At 39.7% G+C, this 13,399-nt stretch overlaps 1 protein-coding gene and 1 long non-coding RNA gene across 3 annotated transcripts in view; one reads left to right on the top strand and one right to left on the bottom strand.

The window, feature by feature from the left end:
* The window catches only part of LOC107975075 (uncharacterized), a 268,590-nt gene that overhangs the window by 74,889 nt on the left and 180,302 nt on the right, over window positions 1–13,399 (top strand). The window lies entirely within an intron of this gene.
* STMND1 (stathmin domain containing 1) overlaps window positions 1–13,399 on the bottom strand; it is a 118,608-nt gene that overhangs the window by 4,304 nt on the left and 100,905 nt on the right. For both annotated transcript variants that reach the window (XM_054685612.2, XM_001170195.8), the window contains 2 exons: window positions 11,986–12,163; window positions 6,359–6,510 (listed from right to left, as the gene is read on the bottom strand). In XM_054685612.2, coding sequence (XP_054541587.1) covers window positions 6,359–6,510; window positions 11,986–12,163 — 330 coding nt within the window. The remainder of the gene's footprint in view (window positions 1–6,358; window positions 6,511–11,985; window positions 12,164–13,399) is intronic.

Below are 13,399 nucleotides of genomic sequence, written 5' to 3'. Positions count from 1 at the left end.
AGTGACTTCTTCCAAAGGCAGAACACAAACTCATAACCAGGACAAAGCAGAAAGGGGCGAAAGCACAGAGGGGAGGAAGGAGAGCCTACAGCTGGGGGGATCATCAGGCAGCAGGCATGAGCTTCAACTCTGGGGCGGCAGGAATGCCCAGCACATAGTGGAGATCCAGGCAGCTCTTCTCTTTGGACTCAATTTTCTCAACTGTGAAGCAGCAAGGGGGAAGAGGTCTGTGAAGCTTCCTTTCAGCTTTAAAATCTATGATTCTCAGGAAGTCTCCTAAAGAAAAAACATGTATTGACGTTTTGGCTCCTTTAGAACCATCAGACGGTTTATGGGGTGAAAAGTTTTTCACTGCTTGAAAACCGTGGAATGTTTGTCAAAGGAAGTTCCCTCTCCCATCATCATTTTGTATTATTTTTATGACAATTGGCTCCTAAGTTTCCTGCTGGCAAAGACCACCCGCTGAAAAGAGGGAAATACTTGCTATGGTGGCTCAACTAGAGATACTGTGAAATTAGCAAGAAAATGATTTTTTAGGGATGTTCATGCGTAGAAGGCTAAAAGAAAATTAAGTAGTAATCCAAGATCCACTAAAGAAATGCCAGATTAGGCTATACATAGGAGCCTGAACCTTGACTAAAATTCCGAGATCAGTAGTTCTGAGAGAACTTGGATTTTTCTGTTTTGGTCACCTCTTCCCGTGGCTTAATCCTAAAATGATCCTCCCCACAGAGGAAGTTAATCCTACCTGTGCAAGCCATGTTCTTTCTTGAGTTCCACATTTTAAGTAAAAAAATAAAAAACCTGTAGAAAGATATCTATATTCTTTACAACTGAATTTTATGAAGTCAGAATTTATCAAATGTTGGCACTTAAAAATGTTAACAATGAGCTGGGCACATTGGCTCACGCTGTAATCCCAGCACTTTGGGAGGCCGAGGCAGGCGGATCACTTGAGTTCAGGAATTCAAGACCAGCCTGGGCAATGTAGTCAGACCCTGTCTCTTTAAAAAAAAAAAAAAAAAAAAAAAAAAAAATATATATATATATATATATATATATATATATATATATATAAAACAATGATCACCTTATGCTTAGAGAGGTGTTACCAGTGGAAACAACAACACATTGACAACAACAAAATCAACCTACAGAAGTTACCAGTTCAATCATTTTCTTACAGAATACTTTCAGAGGACTGCCAAGTTCAAAATGCTGCAATTAGATTAGAGTCCTGTTTCTAGCTACTAACTTGTATATTTTACTTCTTACATACACTGTGTATTCCTCAGAGCTTTCTTAATTAACTATTGACCTACGGATGAACCTGTCTTCATTTTGTTTCCTTAAAGGAGTCTTGTGGATAGAATAGGCCAATCCTGCAAAACAGCCCTTCATTCTTGTTTTATCACTGTTAGACCTCCTGGGGAAGGTCACTCTGATCATTAGCTGGCGTTATTGAGTCCTAACTCAGTCAACTTCCTCCTCCTTAAAAAATTCTCCATGAGGTTCAACAAATAATGTTAGAGACTCTTATGCAATGTGAACAAACTCTCCAAGTACACTTCAGGTTCCCAAGTATAGAAGTCACACAGAGAAGGGAATAAACTTTGACCAGACACAGAGGTCAATAGTGAATTCACAGAGCCTCAGGTAGGGAGACCCAGGATGTGCTAAGTGGCGGGGAGAAATGAATTTGGGATAAAAGACGACCTCGATAATACCTATGTGGATAAATGAGAGCCAATCACATCTCTCTAAAGAGGTCTATACCTATCCATATACATATTGACATGTGTACATAAAACCAATGTTTGTTTACAATATAGTCAGTTAAGTCTAATTAGAATGTTTAAAAATACACTGAAAGATTCACTCAACAATCTGATACTTAGCTTCTTAATCTTATATTTCTTACATATCATTTTAACTCTTAATTTTTTTTTTTTTTGTAGAAATGGCATCTTACCATGTTGCCCAGGCTGGTCTTGAACACCTGGCCTCAAGGGATGCTCCCAGCTGAGCCTCGTAAAGCCCTAGGATTACAAATGTGAGCCACCATGCCTAGCACATTTAACTTTTTTTTTTTAATTGGGTTTTTTGTTTGACAGGGTCTCGCTGTTTCACCCAGGCTGGAGTGCAGTGGTATAATCAAGGCTTATTGCAGCCTCGAACTTCCACGCTCAAGTGATCCTCCAACCTCAGCCTCCTAAGTAGCTGGAACTACAGGTGCACACCACCATGCCCAGCTAATTTTTTTTTTTTTTTTTTTTTGGTAGAGATGGGGTTTTACCATGTTGCCCAGGGTGATCTCAAACTCCTGGGCTCAAGCCATCTGCCTGTCTTGTGGTCTCCCAAAGTGCTGGGATTACAGGCATAAGCCATCTTGCCCAGACTGATTTTAACTCTTAAGTAAACATAAAATATTCTCGCATAAACATCTCGAAAGCTGGTTATCCAGAGAGTACTATGGAATTACTGTGGTATTCACCAGCAAGATTATGATGAAAATTAAGAAAAAAGACAAAGGGGCCTCTGTGATGGACACAGATCCTCCCCTTACCTCTAGGGAGAGACTGGCTTATGGGGGATGCCCCTGATTCGGAAGAGGGACCTTCATGAGGGACCTTCATGAAGGTGAACCCTCAATTTTCAACGTCCTTTATTCAATTTCACTCTAAATAACTCAATGAAAGATAATGACCTGGCTAAGAAGCATCCAGATCTAAGTCTGAAATGCCCTTGTATGTAAATATACTATTGGCCCACATAAGAAGTCTTATTTTTAAACTATTCTCTTTGGCTGCTTGGCTAGTTCTGCTGGTAGAGCATGAGACTCCAAGTATTTTCACATTTATTCTATTTTTCCCATAATATTTTATTTAAAAGAATGTTATTCCCTAGAGCAGTGAAGAAATAATATTTACATGTCTGTTAAGATTTACCACATTGTAGTAACTGCTGACATAATAATATCTTTTTTTGACTATCCCTTTTTTGTTTCCCTTGACTTCTTGTTTTGTTTTTAGCCAGTTTGATCAGTCTGGGTTTGAAAAAACTTATTAAATATTAGATATTCAAAGTATTAATATTATTAATTATTAATATTATCTAATAATATTTCCATTCTTAATATGGTTCCCCTCTCAGTCCTTCAATATTCATTCTCATCTTTTTACATTGGCCTCATAACTCTTCCCAAAATATGCAAGACACCTGGTGTCTGACACACATATGTTCTCAGCTACCTCTGAATTGAAAGAAGTTTTATCCGTGACACAGAAACTGCATCTCTTTTATTTCCTTAGGCTTCCTGAGTATAATCTTAGTTCCTATTCCTGAAATGGTATATTTTCAGGAATATTTCAGAATTCTGTTTCACAATGAATAGGGAATCAAGAATGATTTCAAAAGCTTTAACCCTTCCCAGCTTTGGTAATGGATTTGAGAGCATTGTGTAGAGTTTTGGTGAAACTTCACGGCAGTAGTTCTCAACCTGGGCTGCCCATGGGAATCACCTGGGAGCTTTCAGAAGTGTGAAAGCAGGGCCACACGCCCAGGCTGTGTGGTCGGAAGTGGTACCTAGGCACTGGGATGTTTGAAATATCCCCAGGTGACTCCAATGTACCGGCGGGTTAAGGACCACTGGATTAGGCAATGAAACAAGAGAGCTGTGTGTTGCTGCCTGGTCTGTTGCAAGCCTGGCTTATGTTGGGATATCTTGGCCTAATACCAAAGCCAAAAAAACAAAATTGTGCTATTCCTGAAGGCTGTCACATTTAAATCCTTTTGAGAACGTTCCCAACAACCATTCTATATGCCTACATAGTATGAAAAATAGTCTTCATCTTTGGTTCACTTAATGATGTTATTAAAAGTCCAGCCCACAGTTATTATTTTTTTAAAGGTGCATCTCTTTCACAAGGTAGTTTATATTAATTAACCTTGCAGGCTCCATTGCAAAGTCTAAGTCAGAAATCATTCATCTCTGGCAATTGAATCGCGGAGAATGTTTTAATGTGATTCCTACTGGCGTATGTCTGTAGACATCGAAGTGTCTATAGCATTTCCCTTAAGAAGACATTGCTTAGCTACTGAATGTTTCCACAATCTATCTGCCTCCTCTCAGACTTGCTTTCCTTTTTCTTTTGACATGCCTTCTTTTTTCCTGACCCCTACAGACTCACCTACAGCTAGAAAAAAAATCTTTCCTCTCCCCTTTGATATTAAAAACCCATCCTTCTTCTAGCACTTTCAAATAAGATAAGGCACTCCAAAATGCCTTGTATCATGATAGCGTTGTGCAAATGTAAATTGTCATTATGTTGGCATTATCTTTTCCATTATATAATCCATTTTTACCTTCCTTTCCATCCTCCCCCCGCCCCCCAACATCCTCTTATTATTGGCAGCCTGATAATGTTATTCACAAGGTTTGGCAATCTCCTTTCCTTTCCCCCAAATACTTTCTGCAGGATTTATTTTCCTTTTTCAAAAGAAAATGCCACTTTGGCTTTTATTCATGAGTTCTCAACATTCCCCATACACAAAGAAGGAAATTAACTTTATTCAAACATTAAGTGACTCAGTCTAGGTGGCAAATTTGATTTAAATAATGAGTTTTTAATTCCGAATGGACTGTTTTCCCTACAACACAGGGATAGACAACCATTAAGTAGCCTTTGGGGTAATTTCTGGTCTCTATTTCCACCGTTTCCTTTTCTTTCTTTTCTTTTTCATTCATTTATTCTCTGGCTTCTTTTCATTGTTATTTCTTTTTTTTCACTTTCTCTCTTCTCCCTGTACTTCAAGGACTACTGGTAGTGCTTGGGAGCATTGGCTTAAAAAAAAAACCCAAACAAACAAGAAAACAAAACAAAATAACAGCAACACCTAAGTCTGCTATCTTCTTCACAGGTTTATACAGAATTTATTTAAAAATTTAGAACTCGGTCAGATGCAGTGGCTCACACCTGTAATCCCAACACTTTGGGAGGCTGAGGCAGGTGGATCACGAGGTCAGGAGTTCAACACCATCCTGGTCAAGATGGTGAAATCCTGTCTCTACTAAAAATACAAAAATTAGCCGGACGTGATGGTGGGCACCTGTAACCCCAGCTGCCTAGGAGGCTGAGGCAGGAGAATCACTTGAACCCAGGAGGCAGAGGTTGCAGTGAGCCAAGATCGTGCCACTGCACTCTAGCCTGGGTGACAAAGCAAGACTCCATCTCAAAAAAATAAAAATAAAAAAAAATTTAGAACTCTAGACTTTAGCCAAGCTAGTTAAAATCAGAGTAAAAATATTATTCATGCTGAAGAAAAACTATGACAGATTAATCAGGATAAATTAACAAAGAAAAATAATAGTACAGCAATTTCTGGAATTCTATTTAATTCCTCATGATTGATTTTGGGGTGTGCATATGGATAAATGTATAGCCATATTTGTTTTAGCTTTGGCATTTAGGCCTATTTATTTTCTTTTTTAAAGTTTTACTTTATTTTTAATGGACACAATTGTATATATTTATAGGGCAGTATGATGTTTTGATACATGCGTAATGATCAAGTCAGGGTAATTAGCATATCCATCACCTCAAACACTTGTCAGGCCTATTTTCTTACTGAATAAATCAGATTCAGTTTTACATTTCTAATGCCCTGTACAATGCCTATTACATAGGTAGTGCTCAAGAAAAATTGTTGAAAGAATGAAAGTATGTTATTCAGTGGGGCCTATTGTTTCTCAAATTTAGTGAAACCCAATACGTGTTTTACTGGATCAATTAATCATTAATAATTGGAGCAATTTCTGAGTCCACAAAGAAGGGTGGTGTATTAGTCTGTTCTCACATTTCTATAAGGAAATACCTGAGACTGGGTAATTTATAAAGAAAAGAGGTTTAATTGATTCAGAGTTCTACATGGCTGGGAAGGCCTCAGGAAACTTACAATCATGGTGGAAGGCACCTCTTCACAAGGTGGTAGGAGAGAGAATGAGTGCAAGCAGGGAAAATGCCAGACACTTATAAAACCATCAGATTTTGTGAGACTCACTCACTATCACGCGAACAGCATAGGGGAAACCACCTCCATGATTCAATTACCTCCACCTGGTCCTGCCCTTGACACCTGAGGATTACAATTCAAGGTGAGATTTGGGTGGGAGCACAGAACCAAACCATATGAGATGGTGTGCAGAGGTGCGGGGGGAATTTAAGGGAGAAAAATCTGACTTAAATAAATGCTGTTATCTGTATTGTAACTTGCATATGCTGGAAATAATGACTCATGATCAATCATATTCTATTGCTAATTTTAACTATAAGCTAATGTTAATTACAAAATTACTTGCCGTGACATCATATGATTCTCCATTTCTAAATACTTTGCTGTGGCTTTGTATAATTCCTTGAACAATTAGTTCCTCCAGGATATCTGATGACTTCTGTCGCTCTCGACTCTCTAGGGATTGGGGTTTATTGATTAATCCATTGGTCACTAGGTCTTCCAAAAAAGAAGAAAAGAAAAAAGAAAGCAAAATTTAAGAATGAAGATTTTTTCAATCAAATGCTAAATGGATGCCTTCTAAACCATGCTACTTAATTAGATCTTAGTTTCAACACTTAATATATTTCTATTATAAGTCTTTGTGATCCTTTGAAGTTCAAATTCTTCATGTTCTTACAGAGGATACACATCAACATAATATACTGTTTACTTAGCAGATCACATATTAAGATAACAAAAAGCCTTTCTGTGTGCTGCTGTGGACTGCCTTTTTATTGTAACAACACTTATACACTTGGGTACGACAACGTTGGTTTGCTCGACTAATTATGAAGCTAAACCACAGCTAAGAATCAGATACTCTTGGTGATTCTTTGAGTTGTGGTTTGGTTTCCATGCTTTGTATACAAAGGATAAACAGCGTGATGTTGCCAAGAGACTTCTAGTTCTGCAACCCTAAGTTTATAATTACACCATCTGCTAAGTCTACATAAGTAAAAGTACGCCTTTTTGAAAAGAGTCTTTGAACCAAATCAGAATTGCAGTTAGAGTGATATCAGCTAAATTTTTATTCATGATTCTAAAAATGAGCACTGAAACAGTTTATGGGGGAGTCTTTATAAGCTGCACTAGTGAGAGAGGCTCCCCCATTACAAATCATCCAATTATATAAATACACAAATAAGCAGCCGAGTTTATGCCATCACATTATAAAATAAACGGCGCTGGCCTGTTGGGCCAAAGACAGTTTTGCTTTTCCTGTCAGTAACAGCGCAATGGGAAGTCCTGAGAAATGAGCTATCTTCTATGCTGACATCATCAGGAAGTCCTGATAGTAACCAAGTCCATTCCATTTAATGGATGGCATCTTCCCATAAAATTTTCTTTTCTTTTTTTTTTTTTGAGATGAGGTTTCACTCTTGTCACTCGGGCTGGAGTGCAATGGCGAGATCTCAGCTCACTGCAACCTCCTCCTCCCAGGTTCAAGTGATTCTCCTGCCTCAGCCACCCAAGTAGCTGGGATTACAGGTGTGTGCCACCATGCCTAATTTTTGTATTTTTAGTAGAGATGGGATTTCACCATGTTGGACAGGCTGGTCTCGAACTCCTGACCTCAGGTGATCTGCCCATCTCGGCCTCCCAAAGTGCTGGGATTACAGGCATGAGCCACCTTGCCTGGTGAAAATTTCCAATCTCAATGGTTAGCAGTGAGACCTTTCATGAATTTGTGCTGGGAACATAGAAAACATACACACAGACGCACACACACACTCTAATCAGATGCCTCTCACTTCAGCATATTAACCTCTCCAGTATAAGAGATTTATAGGATTGGCCACTGCAAGTAACTCCAACAGTTTTCCTCCTATCTTAGTATCTGTCCAGTGCTGTTTTTTCTACTCTTGCAAGTGTTCGTAATAGAGCCACTTCTCATTTTAAAGTGTTCTGTACAGATTTTGGCATGGGGTAGTAAAACATGTCGTACAGGGAGGTCAACTAGAAACTTGAAACAATGGAGAAGATTTCAATGAAAAGGTCAGAGGTGAATCCCCTTCAAGGAATTGGAGTGATTTTTTGGTTAGAAGGTGGCCTTGTCTGGAAGGGTCAAAATAATAATAATGATCATTTACTAAGCACTTAGGCACCTGCACTATACTGAGTACTTGATACGCTGTATGACGTCAAATGCAAACATCAACTCTGAGAATGCTATTATTATCCCTATTTTAGAAATAAACACTGATGTGAGAGAAGCTAATTAACTTACTCAAGATGACACAGGTAGCATGTGTGTTATCCAGGGCTACATCCAAGTCTGCTTGGCTCCAACACTCATGCTCTCAACTGTCCCACTGTTCTCCTCCCAAATAGGTCATGTAAGCGGTTCCACTGTCAGTGGTTCATTTCTCTCCCAGGATGTTTCTAAAAGGAATGTCATGTTTGACATCTGTCGCTAACATAATAAAATTATTGTAACCATTCCGATCCATTCTTTTTGGAGTTCTCTAAAGTGTTTGGCTTGATATTTACAGCAGCTAACTTATACAGAGATTCCTGGAATATGTCAGTCATTTCAACTAATTTTCATGTTTTCTTGGGACATTGGAGAATATTGGGGATTGTTTAAAAACCATGTTGTGCTTCTTTTTGATTATAAAAGTGATAGTTACTGTAGTAAATTTAGAAAATACAGAAACTAGTAAAAGATTTAAAAAATGCCCATGCTTTCACCACCCAGAGATTACCATTGTTAATATACAAAATTTTATTTTTATAAGTTCGACATCATACTGAACATACAGTTTCATTACCTATCTAGCTAACATTTATGTTAGCATTTTCTGATGTCATTGGAAACTCTTCATAAGCATAAGTGTAAAAAGTGAAATTATACAAGAAAACACGGGTAAATTTATCTTTAACCTTGGTGTAGGGAAAGGCTTTCTAACTGTGACTCAAAATCCAAACTGAATTTTAAACATTTATAAATCTTACTAGATTAAAAATAAACTTTTGCATAGCAAAAACCCCATAAACATAATGAGTTGAATATAGATATAATGTACCTCCTAATTCGATGTATTAAGAAAGACACAATATAATTTTTGGTATTCTTGCTAAAATTGTGTAACCCTGGCTCATGCCTATAATCCCAGCACTTTGGGAGGCCAAGGCAGGTGGATCACCTGAGGTCAGGAGTTCAAGACCAGCCTGGCCAACATGGTGAAACTCCGTCTCTACTAAAAAAAAAAAAAAAAAGCCAAGTGTGGTGGCAGGCACCTGTAATCCCAGCTAGTCGAGAGGCTGAGGCAGACATAATTGCTTGCTTGAATCCGGGAGGCGGAGGTTGCAGTGAGCTGAGACTGCACCACTGCACTCCAGCTTGGGTGACAGAACAAGACTCTGTCTCCAAAAAAAAAAAAAAGAAAAAAAATGCGTAACCCAAATCCAATCAGGAGGAAAGCTCAAACAAACCCAGATTGATAAACGTTCTGCAAAACAAATGTTTTATACTTTCCAAATACATCAAGGTCATAAAAGACTAAGAAAAGCTGAGGAGTTGTTCAGATTAAAGAAGACTAAAGACCATAGATGACTAAATTAAACATGTGATCCTGGATTAGACAGATCCTGAATCAGAAATTCATTTATAAAGAACAGTTGTGAGACAATTGATAAAATTTGAATATGATCTATAGGTGAGATAATAGTACTACATCAGAGGTAATTTCCTGGCTGGGCGTGGTGGCTCACACCTGTGATCCCAGCACTTTGAGAGGCCAAGGTGGGAGGAGCACCTGAAGTCAGGAGTTCGAGGCCAGACTGACCAATATGATGAAACCCCGTCTCTGCTAAAAATACAAAAATTAGCCAGGCATGGTGGCGGGCGCCTGTAATCCCAGCTACTCAGGAGGCTGAGGCAGGAGAATTGCTTGAACCCAGGAGGCAGAGGTTGCAGTGAGCCGAGATGGCATCATTGCACTCCAGCCTGGGCAACAAGAGAAAAACTCCGTCTCAAAAAAAACAAACAATAAAAAGGTAATTTCCCAGTTTTGATCCTTGTATAGTGATTATGCAAAGAGTATCCTTGTTTTTAGGAAATACACACTGGAGTATGTGAAAGCGAAGTGGCATTATGTCTGTAACTTATTAACAGAAAAAAATCTACTTGCATAAGGGGGGATATGATAATGCAATGTGGCAGAAGGTTAACATTTGGGGAATCTGAGTGAAAGAATATAGGTGTTCTTTGTTTTTTGCACCTTTTCTTGACTCTGAAATTATACAAAATAAAAAGTTTTTTAAACAAGGAAACACTTGGGGAATGTTAGTGTGAAACTTGATAGTCTTAAGAAATATACTCTGCAGGTGCAGTGACTCATGCCTGTAATCTCAACACTTTGGGAGGCTGAGGCGGGTGGATCACTTGAGGTCAGGAGTTCGAGACCGGCCTGGCCAACATGGTGAAACCCCGTCTCTACTAAAAATACAAAAATTAGCTGGGCATGGTGGCGCATGCCTGTAATCCCAGCTACTCAGAAGGCTGAGGCAGGAGTACTGCTTGAACCTGGGAGGCGGAGGTTGCAGTGAGCAGAGATTGCACCATTGCACTCCAGCCTGGGTGACAGAGCAAAACTCTGTCTCAAAAAAAAAAGAAGTATACTCTGCAGATTTGAAGAGCAGAGACACAAAAAGGAGGATGCCAAGGGCTGAGACATAGAGAGAAAACTGGGCAGAGGACAAATAGAAAGTTCAGGGTACTAGGTCCTACTCACTCTGTGGTAAGATGCTTCCTGAGGACTCCTTGACGCTGCATTTTAGAAACATCTGCTTTGGTGGCTGACTTCCTCCCTAGCTGTTCTCTCTCAACACCCTTCTGCTTACCTGTCACCCTCTTCATACCACCTTTAACATTGTACACACAGCTGGCAGCACTGACTGTTCTGGGTCACCAGGTCCCTGTCTGCCTGACACTCTGCAGTCTGTGACCAACACTGATATTTAGCATTCATGTTGCTGTCTAGAGGGAAGTTGCATCAACAAAATTATTGGAAAGAAAAAAAATGTATTTGTCAACCTAACACATAGAAGGGAGGGAGAGTCCGTTCCTGTGCTGCATTCCTCAACCTCCTAGTCATTCTCTGAGGTCACGCTGACTACATCAGAACAGCAAGGGGAGGGCGAATAGAAAATCTGTGATAACCTGAGTGTGCCAGGAAAGTTCAAGAAATAGAATCACATGTATGAACCCATCTGTTTTCCAATCCCAACTTGTACTTAGAGAAGAAATAACAGTGATGGGGAGCAAAAGTCTTCCCCCCTGAAATAAAAAGAGTACTTTTCCTTGAGGGCTGTGAAGTTCAATATGTTTCAAAGGCTGACCGAATATAAATAAGATGACTTAAATGGACACCAGGCGGTAACTCAAGTCAAGGGAAAACACACCATAGGAAAACCCACAAATAGTTTCTAAATAGCACAAGTAAATCATAACTACCTCTTTCACATTTCTGAAAGATTCTTTTGTTGTATATTTGCTGATACTTTGGATGGGAAAAGACAGGGAAAACAGTTTATTGTAGGTTTTATTTATTTTTGTAAATGTAGAACTTATCCTTGGAAAGATGTTATCATCGTGGGAGTTTAAATTCCTTTGAACTGTGCAAGTCCCATTCCTAAAGTCTGGCCTTAACTCCCAATAATGCCTCTTAGTTCTTTTTTTTTTTTTTTTTTTTTTAAAGATGGTCCTAATTACTTCATTGACAAGAAGATTAATGCTTAGCATTATTTACTCACATAATGAAGGCCTAAGGCTAAATTCTAATGTTTCAGAGACAAAAACACTGCCATTTAATGTACTTCATGGCCCAGAAAGCAATGATAAAAGGACCACCAAATAAACCTCGTAAACGTATTTAGAGAAACAGTATTTTGTGAAGATCTACATGAATGGGGGCAGAGGGAGGTTACCTGAATTTACTCGTCTGTTTCTTTCACTAGGAGATGGAGAATTTTCTGAAATGGTTCCAGGTAAGCTTCCCACCTGGACTTGTTCCAGGCCTTCTGCAATGTCCACAGTATTCTTGGTCAGAGCAGCTTCCATCTGGGGGCTGCAGTTTTCCCCAGTATGAGGCACACCAACATCAGCCTGTGAAAAGGGAACAGTTTTGTTAGAGTCAAGATTTCTTGGTAAATAAAAACAATGTTGCAGGGTCTGCTTTGTGAATATTTAGCCAGCTAGTATCTGTGGTGGGCTGTATAGTACCCAGAAAGCCATAGATTGGGGTCCCCAACCCCCTGGGCCACATACCAGTACTGGTCCGTGGCCTGTTAGGAACTGGGCTGCAGAGCGGGAGGTGAGGAGCGGGCTAGCCAGCGAAGCTTCATCTTTATTTACAGCTGCTCCTCATCACTCACATTACCCCCAGAGCGCTGCCTCCTGTCAGATCAGCAGTGACATTAGATTCTCATAGGAGCACAAAACCTATTGTGAACTGCACATGCGAGGGATCTAGGTTGCGTACTCCTTGTAAGAATCTAATGTGGCTGGGCGCAGTGGCTCATGCCTGTAATCCCAGCACTTTGGGAGGCTGAGGCGGGCGGATCACCTGAGGTCAGGAGTTCGAGACCAGCCTGCCCAACATGGTGAAACCCCATCTCTACTAAAAATACAAAAAATTAGCCAGGCATGGTGGCGGGTGCCTGTAATCTGAGCTACTCGGGAGGCTGAGGCAGGAGAATCGCTTGAACCCAGGGGGCAGAGGTTGCAGTGAGCCGAGATCATGCCACTGCACTTCAGCTTGGGCCACAAGAGTGAAACTCCGTCTCAAAACAAACAAACAAAAAAGAGAATCTAATGCCTGATAATCTGTCACTGTTTTCCATCACCCCCAGATAGGACTGTCTAGTTGCAGGAAGACAAGCTCAAGGCTCCCACTGATTCTACATTATGATGAGTTGTATAATTATTTCATTATATATTACAATGTAATAATAATAGAAATAAAGTACACAATAGATGTAATGCTGTAGAGTCATCCTGAAACCATCCCCACAACCCTAGTCCATGGAAAAACTGTCTTCCACAAAACTGGTCCCTGGTGCCAAAAAGGTTGGTGACTACTGTTTGAAGCCACTAAATTTGTGTGAATTGGCTATAGCAGCAGTAGAAAACTAATATAGCATCTAATAGGCATCTACCAGGTAAAAGCTACTACGCTGAGCATTCTGGAGGATACCAAGATAGACAAGTTCAGCACTGAGTGTGAGAGTAGAGGTACTATGGTATTCAAACAATTTATAACAATGAAGCTATATTGTTTTTGCTGATTAAAAAAGTAATACAGGCTGGATGTGGTGGCTCATGCCTGTAGCCCCAGCACTT

Source organism: Pan troglodytes, chromosome 5 (genome assembly GCF_028858775.2).
Source record: "Pan troglodytes isolate AG18354 chromosome 5, NHGRI_mPanTro3-v2.0_pri, whole genome shotgun sequence".
NCBI lineage: Eukaryota > Metazoa > Chordata > Mammalia > Primates > Hominidae > Pan > Pan troglodytes.
This window is presented reverse-complemented; position numbering and strand designations above follow the sequence as displayed.